Below are 19899 nucleotides of genomic sequence, written 5' to 3' on the forward strand. Positions count from 1 at the left end.
GCGCCTGCCAGCAGGAACCGCTTCAACATCTATGAAAAATTGCTTACAATTGCTCTGCCACCTGCAAAGTCATTAATCTCTGCCTAAACTGGGAATTTTGCTGTAATTAAAGCAGCTAAGGGTCTTTTTCAGTTTTGAAACCCTTTCAGCCTCCTGCAGAGGTGTTTGTTCATGTTTTGGCGCACTTGCCATATAGTGAACAGAGACAACTGCAAAATGGTAAAGAAAATAAGAGAGTAATTTTTAAAACACTTGTGAGTAAATTCCATTTTTTGTGAGATCATACTAGGGAAGATGTGCACAAGTTGGTTGTGAGGCTTGTTTTAGAAAGAAATGATCCATCCTAGATGATTTCTCTCTCTCTTTCAAAAAAAAAATCTACTATTACCCAAAGAAGAAACAGTAAATAATTAAAATCTGTTTGGGGAAGTTTCTGGAACCCTAGTATGAACCAGAGTCCAAGGCAGCCATATGGTGTTCCACAATGGATATTGTCAAGGCATTCTCCTCCATCCCTTGCTTTCACACAGAGTGGCGTCCAGTATCCCTGGAATTGACAGGCACTGGGTGGTGAAAGCACAAAGTTTTCCTGCTTTTACTCTTCCCTTCCTCCTGCCCTGGGCCACTGGGCAGGGAGCAAGCAGCTGTGAGGTGCTGCTCACCAGGGTTATCCCAGCAGGTGTGAGCAGCCATGGGGAGCCAGACCTGCACCTGGCTGCCAAAAGAACAGCCTGAGTCCTCCTTCCCACTGGGCAGATTCAGACAGCCCAGTGAACACAGATGGGTTTTCACAGGAAAACAGTGCAGTTAAACTTCAGAAGCAAACTGAAGCTTTGTTTATTTTGAGCAGACAGACTCCCTATTCTAACCAATACACTTCATAGTTCCTTAGTTTAAAAATTTGCACTAATGTAATTACTGTCTGAATATAATGAAAGAAAATAAAACCACAACTATTTTACCTGGTGGAGAGGCAGCAGCAATGTGGACTCCTTATAAACTGGTAAACTTCCTGCAAATTACTGGAAATAAAGGATAGTACAGGTTTTACTTTTCCAGAACTATTTTAGCAGACTTGCTACCTATCAAAACACCAACAAGGTCTTCCAGATCATCATTATTTGCAGGGTTTCAAACTAAGTTCTAACACACTGCAGCTTCCACTGAAGTATCCTGTTAAGATGACATTCAGCACAAATGCATTTTGCATTTTGATTTATGATCATAATTATTTCCTGTTAGCTAAGGAAGGCTGCATGAAAGGGTTCAGCATACAAAGGAATCGAGGCCTCCACCTGAATTCTTGTTCTTGTGCAGTTCCTGTGAATAAATCAAGCTACAGCAGGAGTCTGAATAACTCCTAACAGAATTGGTTTAAGCACAGTTGTTACGGACATGTATGCGCAAAACTTGTTGCCAAATGTAGAGCAAGAAACAGCACTCAGGACATTTTTTTGTGGACAGAAAATATAAGTCAGTAATTTTGCTCCTGGTTAGAAGAATGCACATCCAAAGTGGAATATATTACTGGTTCTGTATGAACAAAGGTAATTAAATTAAATTCATTCCAGTTGGCTTAGCTAAATAAACAACTGTTTTGAAACTTGGAATCATCAGTAATAAGTCTGTGACAATGAGCTGTGTTTATAATCCACTGAGCTTTGCAAAGTACAATTGGTTACAGTGTAAGATTTTCAAGTTAATAATTTGGGGAAGATTCCACAGTAAATTAATTACAACAGATTCATAAGCAAAGCTGCTAAGTGTTACTCCTTGAATTGTGTGACTTCTAAACAAAGTTTAACTTCTACATTTCCAGTACTTTACCTGACTGACCTTTAGTATGATTGTTTTCTAATGGAGAACTCTTGTCATAAGACATTAAAATTAGGTCTTGTTCAATGGCAGCTGCAAAGATGATTTGCCCTTTTGTGAAACTCTACACAATTTATACACAGCCTCACTGACCTTTCTGTAGCATAACCAATATATGACTTCTCTGACATTTAAAAATCAAGGTAGCAACAATAACACAGACCATCCACACCATACCTCCTACTGAAAGCTTGATCATGTAAAATGTTAAACAAAAATTAAGTCAGGAATTACAAATAAGTATGAATATTAGAACAACTACTGAAGAACCCAGGTCAGGAATTTAATCCTTTGCTCTTTGGCAGTAACATATACAAAAAGTTTTAAATTTGAAAACCAACTCTCAGATGCAGTGTACAAAAGGAAATTTCAGATACACTGGTGCCTCTCCAAATGCAGGGAACATTCTCTGGCTTGGCTGGAGGACAATGAGAGGTAGCTTTGTGCACTACCGCAGACTTAGGAGTTGAAGTGAGTGAATAATCTGAAAAAGTATATCTAGAAAGAATGTCACAAGTGCTCCTGAATTACAGAAACACTCAATTCTTCTTAAGTGTACAAAGTTGGGCTGTTCACAGCATTTATAAATAAAAAACCACCATGAAATAGGTTGACTTACATAATTTGGGTCTTTTCCCTTGGTAAAAGATGCATGAAATCCTTGTTTTGTTTGTTACCTCACAGGCTGGGTCAGGCAAACACATGACATGCTCTCAAACTCACTATCCATATCTCTTCTGAGAATATTATACATCCCTTGTGTATTCCATGAGCACGTGTAAACTTGCAACCATTCTCAAATAGTAACATAAAATAAAGACCAGGCCTTTGGATTTTATACAACTTTCAAAAAAATGGGGAGAAGATAGAAAATAAATTTTGATTTTAGACGGTTATTACATCAGTTAAAAAGGCAAACTAAAAAAGCCTTATTGATTCATTATCTTGTGAGGATACAAAGCAAAAAACCAGACAGATTTGTATCTAATTTACTTTGAGAGCTTTATTTCAACCTATTTTAACAAGTTCTTATGAAGATTTCTTGTTAAGGATCTTCTCACCTGCTTCCCTACTTGACACTCATGTAAATTATGAACTGGCTGGTCTCTCCAGATTTTTAAATTGCAAGCATCCAGTCACTTTATCTTGGAGCCAGTACTTCCAAATATTCAATCTTGCTGACATAAGTTAAAAATGCAAAATGGTTATTGCATAATTTATTAAAATGTTTAGAAAAATGATATAATTTAATGTGACACTAAAATACTAATTCAAAGTATCCCATTTTCATTAAAAACGTGCAGTTGCCAATACAAAGAGTCTTGATCTGTTAAAATATTTTCCTTTAAATAAACAACTAAGGATAATAAAAAAAATTACCGTGGCACTTAATAAAGGAGAATTTTGTTTTTAATTGCATATCATAATGCTCAAATCAATCAATACATGTTCATCAGCAGCAGGGGCAGTGCCTGCAGTCAGATCCTATTTGCAGGGCAGAGCATTCCCAAGTCTCAGAGCAGCTCCTGTCAGGGCGTCAGGCGTTTGGGATCCCTGGGGAACATGGAGGTCTGACGGACGTTGTGCAGCCCCAGGTACAGCATGGTCACTCTCTCCAGCCCTACAGCAGATGGAAACAGCCCATCAGCACAGCCAGCTTTGTTCCAATCCCCACAGGAGCTGCAGGTCCTTCCCAGCTGGAGCCAGCCTCCCACAGCAGCGTGAGCACAGCCCATCATGCAGGCACTTCCTAATCCTTGGGGCTATAAGCACCCCAGCCATGATGGGTGGAACCCAGATGCACACTTGGTTTTCCACACGCCTCCTACATTAAGGTGTCCACCTGGAACAGCTTGAACCCAGTGTTAATTCTCATGGCATCTCCTGTTTGGCTGGTACTTTGCCACGAGCACCATCTACTCTGAAGGAAAGATCCAGCTTCAGCTTTCCTGATGTCAGTTCTGACTGGCCTAAATTATTTTGGATTACCTGCAAATGTTGCATACTCCCAAACAGATGAAGAAGTAATCACTTATTTCTCCTCAGTGCAAAACACCTTCATCAAATACACAGAGACCAGTGGCAGCTGGTATGATGGTGACTTTGATAAATCCATACATAATACATTATCTTCTTGCTTCCTTAAATTTTCCTCTTTGGTCAAATTTGAAAGTGATGTGCCTGGCTAGTGAGGTGGCACTTTTTCTTGTGATCATTTTCTTTTTAAACTTCTCAGACTGTGCCACTAGTATTTTGCCTATTTTATAATGATTTGAGCTTCTCTCCTTAAATTCTCCAGGATAAACATCCCCACAGCCCCACAAATTTACCTAACAAGGTCACTACTCAGAATTTTATACTGAACTCTGCTTGAGCAGTGTAAGTTAAGCTCAGGCTAAACAAAAACCAGATTCTTACCTATTCCACCACCTGCATGTGGAGGTGCACCAAAGCGAAAGGAGTTAATATAAGCATTTATTTTCTCCAAATCTAGAAAAGAAAAGTATTGGTTTCTCAACTGCTTAATGAACCCCAAGCCAATTTTACAAGTGACTGCAGGACTATAAGCATAACAAAAAAATTACAAACTAACAGTGAGGTTTTACTCATTGAACATGGAAATTGTCCAGAGCTATGTAGAATTTATGACTGTAACAGTTTTGTTATATAATTTTATTAATAACTATTTATTAATAACTATCAAACACAGTGATGCTGGAAGACTCACTAGTTTCCTAATACCCCACTCTAGATAGTTAAACAGACTTAGATGGATTAACAGTAAGAATGAAACAACTTTGATTTTACCACTCATATACATAACATATTCTGCCCCAAATTCTTCCTCTACAGGACACAGATCAAGTCATGACTTAAATTCTTTTAAATTGCCAATTTAAAATTTGCAATGGCAATTAAATGCTAAATTAAATTTAAAATCGAAAGATTTAAAATTAGCACTGCCAAATTAAAATTACCAATGCCATGATGCTTGGCTCTTTCTGTCAGCAGCTGAGGGTCGTGAATTCTCTGAGCTCCAGACAAGATTTCTTCCCCTCTCATGAACATATCATATGAGTTAGAGGTTTTCTGGGAACACAAAAAGGAGTTTATTTCCTACCTACAGTTCTATAGTTTGCAAATGTTTACCTCTCAATAACTTAACTTTCTGATATCCAAAGTGGTAAAAAAGGTTCATTTTCTGCTAGTGTCTGCTGCCCTGGAATAATGTTTTTGCCACTTTTTAGTGACGGCAGCAGTGTTTGACCATGGAGAGCTCTTCATAAAGCTCTCTCAGTTTTAGCTCATTTCTTTCTGGTATGTTTTCACTAATGAAGAGTAACTGAAAACATCTGGTAAGTCATGTAACCCTATTCTGATTTTGTTACCATAATTTTAATTACAGCAAGGCTGGAACTAAATGATCTTTAAGGTCCCTACCAACCTAAACCATTCAATGATTCTATGGTCATATTAATACACTTTATCCGTATTATCAAGTTATCCCTACATGGAATAATTTAAACTAAAAAAAAAAAAAAAAAAAAAGAAAAAAGGAAAAAAAACCCCATTGACAACAAGAAGGAATTTTACTTACAGGGTTGGCTGGGTCTGGCATTGTATAAAAAGGCCTCACAGCAAGAGGATATTTGTCAAGAATATAGAAGTCTGTGTCGTACTGAATAAGTAATTTAGAACAGTTAGTACAAGAGAAAACTACATAGAAAACAAATCACAAGAGAAAGACAGAACCAATGAATCTTTGAAATAAAGTTTTAAATATTTTCCCAATAGCTGCCCACAATATTGTCTAAGTTATCAATAAAAGTGGTGCATCCTTTCTCAATACTATTTCTAGTGTAAACTTACAAATGTTGAGCAGTAAAATGTGTTGCTGTAACAGGTAACAGGTACTTTTCCCCCACAAAGATCTCATCTTCTCCTACAGATTTTGTTAGAATCTGGTTTGCTTTTTTTTTTTTTCCAAGTCTGTTAAGAAGTGGCTTTGGAAATACTAGCCTGTTTGGTGTCCTCAGTACAACATATGACAGAAATAAATATAAAAGACTGAAAATGGTTTGAAACTGCTTATTAATGACAAAGACAAAACTGACAGTAGATTAAATCAACAGCCCCAAAATGGGAATGCAGTTAATTAAAAAATGGTAATCACCAACTCTTCACAACTTCTGCACATTCTGGGATACTGTTTATATGTACACATTTGCACCAACCCTATGATTCCACAATATTAGGTTTCAGATTCAGTGACATATTTATTTACTCTAAAATAATTGTTACCTTTTCCTTTACCAGGCGTCCCAGGAGCTTTTCATTAGGTGTGCTGAAAAAGATTATCATCATTAAAATGAAGTGATTTAAACTTGTACTGATGATACACTTCACAAAGCCCAAAAGACTACAAGCTACAGAGCTGCTGTACCCTGACCCTTAGAAAATCTAGTACTTCTTTCTGACTGTTTTGGGTTGTGCACACAGAAATTGCAGAAATAAAGTATATCTATTTGTTTCTAAATATTTCATATTGGTCCTAGAAATCCATTAAATTAACTAGTACCTAAGAATATTCTTGTTCTCAATGCAACTTCTTCCTAGTTATCATACTCTGATTACTAAAGAACTGAGTACTCTATTTCCTATTGTCACACATCTTGTGTATAACACAGTAAGTGAGAAACACAGAAACAGTTGTTGAGGAAATGATTTTCCTCCACCAAACTCTTATGATGAAAACTTTATTTGATGCACAGATCATTTCACTTAAAATTACACAGTACCCTAATGGTGCTGGATATACTATGGGGAAGAACAGAACTGGTTTAGTTCATTAAATGTCTTTAGTAAAGTGTATATATAAACTGCTAATTAAACCATCTCTCAGTAAATCAATGGGAATTCATCAAGATTGTTTAATCATTTTCCTGAGAGGTGGAAGGAAAAAATGGAAGGGTGTTATTTAAAGGAAAAACCCTTACGGCACCAGAATATTTTTGTTTAATTCTATTCAAAGACATGTTGTAATTCACATGAAGGACTGCAATTGCTGGACAAACACTTCTTTTCCTTAGAAGATTCAAGCTGCTCTCATTTTATATTGTCAGTTATTTTCTGTCAGATTTCAGAGTTTGTATCTACAGTCTACGTTAAAAGAAAGGATTACCTTCACATCCACTCATTTACTTGTCAAGAGATGTGGACAAAAGTGCTGTTTATCCCTCTAAAAGCTGTGGTTCCTTATTGAGGGCTGTCAGGTGCTCAGTACAAAACTGACACTTCACTACCACTTTCCCAAGACTGACACAGTTACGTCCTGCTGAGTACCTGAGATCCTCTTCATCCCCCATCTCCACACCAGCCTCTCGAAGCATGGCCACACCTTCACGGTATTCCAGCCTCAGAGTCGGCTCCAGGAACTTAAATGGCTCACATGGGAACTGTTTGCTCACTGTCTGAATTTCAGTTTGGAATCTACAGACAAAGAAACAAGAACAGAAGCCAAATACAAAATAATGAGGAACTTGCACCTAAAAATGATTTTGCGATCTTGCCACAAGAGGTCTCTCTTGCAACATAAAAAGTGTATTAAAACCACTTCTGGAGAAATTCTGTAGTGGATTGTTTCAACGAAGTTAATGCATCTACTTCACACATGTTAATACTTTATTACTACTTCTGTTCATCCCTCATGTAAGAAATAATCGACTAGGTTAAATTTTCACAGTAAAGACACTGAAATCACCCCTCTGATTTTTAGTATTTACCTGGGTTCTTTTTTGATTTGAGTAATATCCGAATATAAACAAGAAATTTCCTTCTGTACAGACGAAGATTTGCATTTCTGCTGGCAAAACAGTCTAACTGGTAAGCAAATGGAAACCACTTCCTACATTTCTAGCCTGTTTTTTTAATGAGTTAGACTGTGAAAAATGGACAATAATCTTTGCTGTTATCATGAACAAATGCAGGCTGGTACACTCACTTCTAATCAACAAAAGTTTCTTATATAGTAAATATTAAAATAATATTTAAAACAGAACAATCTACCAGTAGTGGCACAAAGAAGAACACTTTAAGTTAAGGATGGATCATTTCTCCCAGGAAGTCCTTTTAACAACAGACAACTGTTAGTGCTGTTAGTGCATACTCCAGGAGATGCTAAAAGTAGTTCACTGTCCTATGGCTTGAGTGAATCTTAGAAATCAGGCACAAAGAAATATTGAAGGGCAAAGCAAAAATATATTTTGAAATTGTTGTAAATCAGATTATCAATGATTATCTTACAAACAGAGGATAAAAGCCTTGCCTACTTCATTCCACAGTGCAAGAGAGGTCAAACAAAGTTGCTCATTTAAAGAAGGAAATGCTTTTATTACCTTTCCTGCAGCCCCTTGAATATCTGCACCAAGGTATCTGCAATCTCATCTACGACTTCATGATAGTGATAATTAAAAGCCATTTCAATATCCAGACCAACAAACTCAGTCAGGTGTCTGTGTGTATTGGAGTCCTCAGCTCTAAATACTGTAAAATTAAACAAAAGAAATTCTAACTGACCTGAAATTATCATTCCAGTTGGAAAAATAACAATCATCATTTGGATCAAACAGACATGAAAATTCTCACTGAAACAGACAAACATAACTAGTAGCCTCAGAGCATCATTTGTAACACTGACAGCATTACTGCAGCTGTGGTATTCAAAGGATACAAGACAGACACAACCCATAGAGAGGCAGGATCTCTGCTCAGACCGACAGACACAAGTGGAAAAAACAGAAAAGCTTTAAGGCACACAAGAACTTTCAGATTTGAAAACTGCTCTTCAGAGGAAGTGGACGTGTACACGTGTGTCTTCTGGGATAGGAACATGGGTCTAATATAAACACATTTTCCCATAAACCATGACTCATCTGTTAGTGATTAACAAGAAATTTAAGACCTTCTGAATTACTTGGAATTTGTTTGTTTGTTTGTTTTATACACTGTTATTGACTTGTTTTCAGCATTTAGAGGTTCGGTATCTTTAAACCACTTGAGGTATTCGAAGAAAACGATTGAATCACCACCTAAAGAAGCCATGTCCTATCAGTTTTTGAGAAAGAGAGCTTGGGACAGGAAATTATTCATTTTTTTATTATTTACTGACAGTTAAAAGTAAGCTTGTTCTAAGTAATGCTGTTCGGTACATGTACAGCAACTTCTCTGTCAACTTTACTGTCATCAGTCATCTCAACTGAAATTTGGTGTGGCAAGTGAAACTACATCAAGTGAAATGATTCAAAGCTTTAGAGTGTGTGTGTTATCTTACTTGTACCACAGCTGCTAAAAGCCACCAGGGCACACTTCACACACTGTACCCAGCAAAGCTTTTCTTACCTGGCCCGACACAGAAAACCTTTTCAAAGTCAGCACAAATACACATCTGCTTGTACAGCTGTGGGGACTGAGCCAGGTAGGCACTGGTTTTGAAGTAGGATACAGTAAACACATTGGCTCCTCCTTCACTGGCAGCTAGAAAACAAGCGCTTTTATAAGGAATGGTTGAAATAAAATTAGGCAGTTATTAAAGTAAAAATGTAAAAAATCAGTCAGAAGTAGAATGATAGATTATTGGTCTCACATTTAAAGACCAGAAAGAGATTTTTCTTCAAAGCATCTTAGAGGAAAAAAATGTATTTGCATCCATCCATTCATGCCAAGGTAAATTTTGCAGCTCAGGACTGTCATACCTTGTCTTGAAAATTTGCAAATGTAGCTGGGGTAGTTTAAAATGTTACTGTTTCAGCTGACTTTCACATTAGAGTGAGAACAGCAGAGAATACATATCTGTACTAACACATCTACCTGCACCCCCACATTTCTGTGGAAACCAATCTCTGCTAGTGGCTCAGGCTGCCAGGGGTTCACTGCAGACCTTGAGATCAAAGCGCAGGACCATCCTCTCTAACTGAAGGCACAAATATCTCCCACAGCCAATCCCAGATTTACCAGAAGGCAGGAGCTATAAAGCTTCTTCTCAGTTTGAGGCAATTTTCATGGACAGCTACAGGAACAAGGACCACATGCCTTTCCCTTACTGAAAGCATCTACCAAAACTGCACCACTTCACCTTGCCAATTTCCCAGTGTGTGACATAAGAGGTGCAGTGGCCTAACACAGGTAACTTTTAAAAACTCAAATCTTAAAACAGTTATGATGTTTAAATTGGAAGTTTAGTAAGGACTGCATTGACTTAACTTAGTAAGTTTACAAAATATGATCTCATCCAAGCAGTGGGATGCTTGCTTGCTCTCAATGGGACACTGCACACTTCCTCAAAGGTCCTACATAAATAACTTGGGAGCCTTTTAGTACTTTATGCTATATATATGTCTCCATAGGAAAAAAACATCCAATCTTCTAGTTCAATGACATTTTTCATGATGAAAGAACAGTTGCTTACACGCGTTTTGTAAAAAAGCTCACTTTTTATCTCAGTCAAGAGATGTCTTCCAAAATATAAACACAGAAGCACAAAATTCTGTAAGCAAGACATGCACTTTATGAATGTACATACAATAACACAGTCACACAAATGTTCTGCTCTGATTTTACATGCCATGTATCTTAGTGGCATCAACAAAACCTCAGAGAGCACCAGTAAGATGGAAGAAAAACCTCCATCAGTAAATCAAGCCATTGGACCTTTGAAAACAATACAGCAAATCAGAAGAACTAGAAGCAAAATCTGCATTTCAGATTTTAAGGCTTATCTGTTATTCCACATTTCCAAAATGAGAAAGGTCTACCACCTTCTATTCTGCCACATTCTCATGGCTAAAGAAGTGACAAATTGTGCCATATACCATATATTTGTTGCAACATCTTGTTGATGGAATCTGCTTTTAATCTAAATTAGCCTGTATTTTTTTTAATACTGAGAATGGAACAGGCAGTGCTTAACACTGAGAACACTGATTTGAAGAATAATGCATATGATCAGAATTAAACATTTGTATGCATTGCAAACTACATAAATCAGGTATATACATAATTTTTCTTGTCATTCTTCAATAGCCTAAGTCAGGAGAAAAATAAAGATTAACTCTGACACCTGCAAGAAGTTTGCTATGTTGAAAGAAAGCAAAATTTATAATTTCTCAGCTAGAAAGAAAATTTATGGTTTTTTTAATAAAAACTTACTAAATTTTTGTCAGATAAGTACACTGAGCAACTATAAAAGAAGCACACCTGTAGCTGCTGGATCACATATACAATACCTGAAATGATTTTGGGAGTCTGAATTTCCACAAATCCCTTGCGAATAAGAGTTTCTCGGAAAAGCTGACAAATACCAGACTGAAGGCAGAAGATTGCCTGACTAGTGGAGGTCTACAAGAAGAAGATAAAATAATGAATCCTATGTTAGTTTTTCCTGACTCTATTACTTCTTCTGGACAGCTGGAAGGATGAATTCCTTCCCTTGGGAATACCTGATTATTGTAGCTGCCTAAACAGTGAAAAGTGTGAATCCGTAATTGTCTGTTACCCATAAGGAAACAGGAAAGGAAACCAGAGAAATTATTAATTTCAATTTATAGCATATTCAGTTATAAACGAGGCACTATGGTCAATTCTACGTTAAAAAAAAAAACAAAAACAACTGATTTATGAGATGTGTTTCTGCAAATAAAGGTTTTACAGTAAGAAATTGAATAAAAGCACTAAATCTATTAAAAAGCTTTCAGCACACTGAACTAGAACAGCTGCAGAACACACAGTGCATGATAAAAGCAAAGCCATTAATAACTTACATAAGGTAGAAATGTCTGTCTGTTAAAGGCTACCAAATACAATGTTTTTCATGTAAAAACACAGCCACATGTTAACCATGCACAGCACTGCCACAAAAACATCCCAAACCCACTGGTCTGCACTTCCAACATTTAAGCAACCCACATAACACCTGTTGATATGAATTGCAGTTCTTTTTTTTTCACCTTAGTTTAAAAGTGAATTTAGCAGAAAACAGAAGTAGATTTAACTGAATTGATAATTTTATTTTTGTTTATGCACGTGACACAATTGAGCTACATCTCCAATGTAGCAAGTGCCTACACTAAACATTCCTGGAACACTTTTGGCATGAAGAATAAAACCAGCACCTTAGTGACAGCTGCAAAGACTGCAAGGCGTCAGCACTGAAGCCATATCTTTCAGCATCTCAAACGTGACAGTGAGCAAACCCACCAGGGTACAAAAAGACCAACGAGCTCCTGCAAGCGAGCAAGAGAACAGTTCTTTACGACAACCTGCGTCAGAGAGCACTGTTTACTTCTCTTTCTGAACAGCACCCAGCTCTTCAGTGAGCCTAAGAAAGGCCTTGTGGGCTTTTTCACATGACTCCTCTACCAAACCACAAAACAAAAACCCCCAACCAAAACAAATTATATAAGCAGCCAAATTTAGACAGACAGTAGAGACGCTGAAATAAAGCTACATCCATCATCTCTGCAAGATAAAGACATCCTTTTACCAACAAACCCAAAGAGAAAAGTGCAATAATACTGCAGACCTGCAGCTGTTTGGAGTTATTTGCCGTTTTAGCTGACCAATGAAGTATTTCAGGCAGGTAAGTGGCTGAGACTAGTAAATAATAGCAGTTCTCACTGTCTGATAAACCACACGTCTGACAGAACACAGTCACTGCTCTAAGTGTTCAAAATGAAGGAAATAAGGTTTTGAGCAACAGTTAGAAAAGTACCTTAAAAGTTTTTCACCTTTTTCACACTGCTCTCCCAGAACCAGACATACGGTATGACCCTGCCTGAGTTACGGGCATAATTTGACAGTGTTAGATCCAAGTACCAAGATGATTCAAAGGGATTTTTTTTCCTTAACCATCTCCTACTTGAAAGGTGAAAGAGGTGACAACTTTAAGTCACACTGCAGTTTCCCAATAAAGTGTTTGATGAAATTTTGATGACACGTCTAAAATTGCTAAGAGACAAGGTGCGTAACATTAACATTAAGCAGGATAGAAACAATGCCTCTTCTACCCTTGGTGTGAACCAACAGCAGTTTCATGCCAGAGCAGGTGAGAATGCAGTAATAAGTCAAACAGCCCCAGGAAAAAGAAAACTGGTTGCTAAACCCAGTCTGAAAGGAATTGCATGGTCTGACCTAAAACTGTGCACAGAAACACAGCCAGTCAATACCTAACACAGCTCTCTAGTCACAAAGGTTCGTCAGGCAGTAACTCCTCCTGTCCTTTGTGAGGATGCAGGGCAAGGATTTTGTCTTCCTGAGCCATCTATAATGATAAGTTATGCTTACAAACAGCATTTATGAAAGCAGCCAAATTCACAGAACTGGACAGTGAAGCTTTTATTCAACTGCAGACCAAGAACAAGCAGCAATTCTCCATACCTCACATTAGATCTGACAAGACCACTCTTCTTTCACTAAAGGTGGCCGAGTTTCAGTGTCCATTCATTCAGAGACTGCCAACATGGATAACTGTTGGGAATTTGTGATACTGCAGCCTCCTTGTAAGAATTTAACAGACCCACGAGAGATCTGAGACAAGCTCCTAAAAGAACTGCATCTGACAATTTGCAGTGGAGTCAAATCAATGACCTCAAAAGTTTAATGTGCCACTACAACTTCTTAGTAATTTTAAAATGAAAAATAAACTTTCCAGATTTAATAACATTCTTTGCATTGGTGTGATGTTCAGAACACAAAGAGAACAAATTCATTTGAAGAAAATAATTCAGAAACTGAGATGCTGGTATGCATAGCAACATTTGTACAATGGTAACAACACAGTCACAATTTGAGCTTCCACGCTTAGGTACAATTCAGCAAACTAAAGACAGAGACAGCTGTCAAAATTAATTGATTTTTACCTTTGCCTTAAAGTAAGATTTTGCCATGGCATTCTTTTTGTGTAGTGTTTACTGCAATAGGAACCCTTCCACATACATATTGACAAACTATCTTATCTGAGACTGGCAAAGATAGTCAATATTGCTTCAAGAATTAATCAGAAAGAGAAACAAATTCATGACACTTAAATACTGTTGCAGTCAACAATGTTAATGTTTTAACTCAGTCTGCAAAGTTAATTTGACAGAGAAAACCCACTATTTTCAATAATCACCTTTGTTACAGACAGGAGAAGAGAAGTTTAGGGAACAATGCTGAAGTATGAGTTTCAGCCATAACCTCACTAATTTCACCTGTGTGTTTATTACTCAGATGCCACAAAGAAAGGTATCAATGATAAAACTGAGCACTGTAAGATTATGGAAACAAGTATCACTTTTCATTTAGCACAAGCTGCAGGTCAGAACAACAGCCACATGTGCTGCCAAACGTTTTTCAGAGGAACTGAGGGCAGTTCACACCAACACAATCATATCTCAGAGAGGTGAGACTGACACACAGACATGAAAAGTTGTGAACTTTTTTACCCTCACATCAGCTGCAGAATTTGTTCTGCTCTCCCCTGATTTTTGCTTTTCTGTTTGCCTCCTGTAGCTACCTATCTTCCACCAGGAACAATCATTAAACACACAGTTGGGCCAAATAATATAATATATATTCTTTTAAGTAATATACATTATTTTAAATATTGTAACTAGTTTTGCAATTCCTCCACTATATATAGGACAAATGAAGGTTTTGCTAGGAAACAGAATTTATCTTAAATAATGTTTTTTTAACCCTAAGGTGACTGAAGTCAACTTCATTCAAATTTCAGCACTACGTGTAGTACGAGAATGTATGAACACAGAGTTTGTGGTCTAAATGACTGGGACTGTGTATGTACACACTGCCAAATCACTGACCACAAGAAAATAAACTGTACATTTGCTTGTTCATTACAGCTTGGATTCAGTCAGGAAAAACACAGCTTTTGCAAAGAGGAAATTGAATCCAACACAATGAAATCAAGTTTGAAGTAATTGAGTATTTGGAAAAAAAAGTGCATTAAGATCAGTGTACAGCTGGATTATCACATAACACAGTCTGACATCCATAAACTACTAAAGACCCAGTTTAATGTTAATGCTCTACCCTGAGCAGCATAAACAGGGTTAATACTGACCCTAAAAAGGCTTTGCTTTGCTCTCAATGAGCTGGGCATTAGCAGACACAATTGTAGCAACAGGACTGCAAAAAGGCATATAATTCAAGTCACATTTGGACAGATACTGTTGAGATAAGAGTCCTCCTGAACACAAAAAATAAACCAGAGCACAGACATCAGTCTGGTCTGCTGTAGTAAACCTGGGTGATTCTGAAACAGTTCCTTTCTTCAGACTTTTTCAAAGACAAACTGAGAAGTCAAACTTAAGAATTATTGTTTCTTTCATGGTCTTTTCTTCATTGTTTTTTAAACAATGTAAAACTGGATGAACCTGAATAGGTATTTTTAAGAAGCAAATTACAAGAATCAGTGTTTCACTGGTCTTTTCTTCATTACTTTTCATGTACCACAGAACTTCATGAAATACAGTTTCTGCAGGTCTTTTTACAGACATGGGAAGTCTACACACCACTGAATACTTCAGTGAAACTTAGGAACAGCAGAAAAGTAAAGATTTAAAAACACAGAGCAGTCAGTGCTCTGCCCTTTGTAACTGTTGCAGTAAGTGAATGACAAATCACACATCTCTATGGTCAAGTGGTTTGACTTTCATTGCCACTGTGAAAAACAGATATTTAGGTCAACAGTGGTTTCCTCACAGTCACCTGTAGTTATGTGAAAGAAAATCTGCTCTATACAAGAACTTCTTTCTTCTTACCAGCTCTCTTTTCTCTGAAACATCAACTTTTCTACTCCAAGGGTGTGATCAGTATTTTATAAGTTAACCCACCAGGAACAGGCTCATTCTTCTCCAGTAATCAATTCTTTGGAAATGATTTTCAAAACCCCTTAGCCCGAAATAATTACCATTTTCTCTCCATATCTCACGGTAACAACTACAGCAGTAGCTTGGCACCTTGGCATTTAAGTACTTCCCATCCCCAACCTCAAAGAAACTAAACCAGACACTTCTGTCAGCAAAAAAAAAAGCAAGATTGCTAATAATTCACTGCAATACTCAGTCTATTTCCACATGTACACAAGAGTGGAAGTCTTGCAATCTTTGTAACATACTTTGCATCTTTCATCTTCACTAATGTAATTTCCTTGTTATTAATTACACTTCTTGTATTGCATCACAATCAAACCTTCCTTGGTATACATCATAGCTAGATGGAATGATGCTATTTTCAGAAGTCCAGTTTTTTTACATTCATGTAATAACTGAGTTTCCCAGCTCTACTTTATCATGACTATCCCTATCCAGTTAACTCCTTCATTAATCACTATTTAAAATTAGCTAATTGCTTAACTACTTTAAATACTATGTTTAATTGGACAAAAATAATTTTAGCTGCATACAAATGACTTTTTTTAGTCTGAGCCTAACCAAGATCTATGCATTTAGTTTGGTAAATCTTTCTCAAAATAAGTGTCTCTATTTTTGATGCTCAGTGACCACCTTCCTCCTTAAAAAACTGGGGCACTGAGGAAACCAGAACTAGATGATACATTTATCTGTGGCTACACTTCCTCCCACACTTGTAGGAACAGATCATCACAGCATGTCCACTAGAACTATTCTGTTAACACTTTTCCCCGTTGTCCATGACATGTTTTTCCTAGAAAACCTGTGGGAACAAGGGTTTCAGACAACACATCATGTTTGCAATCCTCCCTAGGACATGCAACTTATGCCCTTGAAACACTTTAAATGCTCTCTGAAGCCCCATTTGAAGCTCCAGTAGTTCCAACCTATGGAACCAAATCACTGAAAATCACTTGCTACTTTCTGGGTTTCTTCGTATTCCTACTCTTGTGATTCCACTACATGCAGTGCTTAGGATGTACACATATACATATAAATGCACATGTTCTCACTGAAATTTCCTCTTTCTTCATTAAATATCTTTTCTGCTTATTCAACACTCCCTTTTAAAAAACAGATTAAAATAACACACATTTAGAATCTGCTTTTGTTCTGAAACACATAATGAAAGGTGCAACAGAAAAGACACAAAGAAACGTGACACAGTCTGAGACAAACTTTTCCTGTGCAGAGGAGGAAGGCAAGACAGACACCTAAGCCTAATCATGGGCAAGCTGTGACCAGATCACATCCAGCCACAGGTGTATGCAGAGGATGAGACATGGACACTGCAGTACTGAGAGCAGGCATCTCATCCTTCCAACAGTTCTGTGAAAAGCCAACCTGAACTCCTGATCAGCATGAAACAGCTGCTTAGCACCACACTGCAGCAGCTGCTGGAGCTAGAGATAAACAGCTTCTTAACACAGAGTTAAGGTTCAGAGCTCAAAACAAGGTGCCAGACATTGCTGAAGAAAGGGTGTCCCAACAGTGGTTGGGACACAGGAGAGGTTACAGCAACATCCACTTAGGTCAGCAGTTGCAGCCTCCAGGCAGAATGCTGACAACTAATGACCTACACTGCGGTACTGACAAAGATATTTCAGAAATATTGGGAGGGTCATGCTGAACTACTGGATGTGTACAGGGGCAGAAGAACTTTAGTCCAGCCCTTTCCATTCCATCTCTTGTGTTTATTATTCTGGCATGAGTCTTCCTTCTTTCTCCATTACTGTTTACCTTAGGCTTTACTATGTAGATGCCTCCAACTGCAATTACAGCCAAGGATACCTCCAAGCCATATTCACCCAGTATTTTTAAATGTTACTTCCATTTGTGTAATTTCTCTGCTCTCTTTGGGCCTCATGGCTCCTTTCAGTTTATTATACAGGTGTTTCTTCAATAGAATGAATTTTCTTACCATTTCTATAATGGTTTGTCTGGAGTGCTGTTGGTTAGTTTTATTCATTACCAGATGTTCAAATAAAGCTTGCAGTTCAAGCATCCCAGATTTCCCCCTTCAATTCAGTGCCTTAGCACTACCATAAGCTGATGGTCCTTCAAATGATTTTCCCTTTCAATCATTAGTATAGAATTTTTTTCATTAAAGGCTTAATTTAAGACAGATTAAGTGACCAATATGATGAGATAGTGAGTACCCTGAAAAGTAACCACAGACTGAAGCTACTCAGTATTGTACATAGGGTCAAGTGAAAAGCAATTAACTTTGTTACAAGTAGAACAATTGACACAAGTAGCTTTAGTTACTGAAATAAGGAGATCAGATGTTGAAAAGCTGTATGTATCTCAGTGCCAGAACTTTTCCAGCTTTTCCAATAAATGACTTTTTTGTTACATTTCACAGGTGCAAAGATTGATTTACTGAGAAACTGCCATTATCAAGAACTCCGAAGGCAGTACTAGGGATCAAAAAAAAAAACAACAGAGTTAAGCACACTCTTCATTCAATGTTAATTAAAAATTTATTGTGGAGAGCCTAAAATGGCTAAAAAGCCTAGGAAAAAGCCAGGATCCCTCAAGTCAGTAATAGTTAGTTACACACTTAAGTGTCAGCTGCTGTTTCATTAAAAAAGAATCAAAGTTCTGTAAGTAATTTAGTAGAGATTATTTTGCTGCTGATCAGAAATGGTGAATATTTGGGAGGTCTATGAATTCACAGAAGATTGAGTCTCTATGATCTGGAGAAAGAAAGGTGTTTCAGGAAGAAAAGGGAAAATACATGAATGCTGTGGAAGAAACAAAGAGTATGAGATTGGTATTGTAGCCTGGTACAATTTCTCTGGCAAGGCACAGAGAAATTTGCATTATAGCACCTCAACTGCCTGTTAAAACTCAGAATTTTCATCTTATACTTCAAAACTGAGCTCTTCACAGGCTTTGGACAACAAAAAGTACACCTGAGAAAAAATGTTGTCTCTAAACTGTCCTTATTCAGTCACCTTTGACCCTTGAAGCTAAAAAGCCCAGATGTAAATGGCCACATGTCAAATCATCGATGTTTGCCTTTGAACTACCAATTTATGTTCTTTAATTAATGTCGGTAAAGGCGAACATTTAGGACTCAAAAATCCTGTGCTTTTACAATACCATGCAGAACCACAAAAACATACGGTTTCCTTTTCTTCTGGCCAACAATACAATTCCATCAAATCCATGACCTTTATTGCTTTGTGGATCAGAAATATGAAGAACAAACACTTGCAGGCAAGCCTGCAACACTGCATGTTCCTTACCCTCAGATCAATGATCCTGTTGTCCAGTCTTGTATCTTGATTTACAGTAGCTCTTCCGTCCTAAACAGTTGTGCAAAAGCACATGGTGAATACACACACATCCAAAAAAGAAACAAAACCAAAACTTAACAAAACAAAATCAATGGTGAAAAATACCCTCTGGCTAAAAGCAGAGGGTTATTTCCATGTTAAGCAGAACTTCTAGATCATTCTAGAAAGAACATATGGCAAACTGGCAGCATAGCAAAGTTTAAGGTGTAACTTCTCCCAGATGTCACAGGCAGAACCCAACTATGAGGATGCAGCAGACACAGGCACAAAATTGGAAGCCTTCTGGTTTTGACCTTCTTCTGCAGTTCAGCAGACATCAAAGCTATAGAGATGTTGAACACAGTTCTGGATAGCACAAAGGAAGTAAATGCAAACCTAACAAACCCCCAGAATCACCGCATTAAGGAAGTTGCTTGGCTTTTGTGCTTTTGTTCAGCTACAAAGACAATAAAAAGCATTTGAGGATGCAAAGTCTTCACCTCCTCTCCTTCCACTTCTGGTCGAACAGCATCATCCAGCTGTAAGGGTAGCCGGGGCTCAGCTGAACTGATCACATAGATCTGAAATTGAGAGAGAACAGAAATAGCATGAGGCTCTGCTCAAAAGGAGGTGTGATTTACAAAAGGGTATTTCTAGCAGAGACTTGAAACAGTGTTTGCATAGGCTGCTGGCTCTAAGGCTGTGATTTTGTTCCAGTACTTGAGATACACTGTGCATTCTCATGACAATACTGAAGCACTTAGTTCTTGCTT

The 19899-nt window shown here is 37.5% G+C and overlaps 1 protein-coding gene across 1 annotated transcript in view; it reads right to left on the reverse strand.

Moving 5' to 3' along the window:
* Positions 1 to 2852: 2852 nt before the first annotated feature.
* The window catches only part of DARS1 (aspartyl-tRNA synthetase 1), a 36857-nt gene continuing 19810 nt past the window's right edge, over positions 2853 to 19899 (reverse strand). The window contains exons 6-16 of the mRNA XM_066323153.1: positions 19627 to 19707; positions 19097 to 19156; positions 11157 to 11268; positions 9274 to 9408; positions 8271 to 8418; positions 7219 to 7365; positions 6178 to 6220; positions 5474 to 5554; positions 4854 to 4965; positions 4294 to 4365; positions 2853 to 3496 (exon numbers count right to left, since the gene is read on the reverse strand). Coding sequence (XP_066179250.1) covers positions 3405 to 3496; positions 4294 to 4365; positions 4854 to 4965; positions 5474 to 5554; positions 6178 to 6220; positions 7219 to 7365; positions 8271 to 8418; positions 9274 to 9408; positions 11157 to 11268; positions 19097 to 19156; positions 19627 to 19707 — 1083 coding nt within the window. The 3' untranslated portion in view covers positions 2853 to 3404. The remainder of the gene's footprint in view (positions 3497 to 4293; positions 4366 to 4853; positions 4966 to 5473; positions 5555 to 6177; positions 6221 to 7218; positions 7366 to 8270; positions 8419 to 9273; positions 9409 to 11156; positions 11269 to 19096; positions 19157 to 19626; positions 19708 to 19899) is intronic.

This window comes from Sylvia atricapilla, chromosome 7 (assembly GCF_009819655.1).
Source record: "Sylvia atricapilla isolate bSylAtr1 chromosome 7, bSylAtr1.pri, whole genome shotgun sequence".
Classification (NCBI taxonomy): domain Eukaryota; kingdom Metazoa; phylum Chordata; class Aves; order Passeriformes; family Sylviidae; genus Sylvia; species Sylvia atricapilla.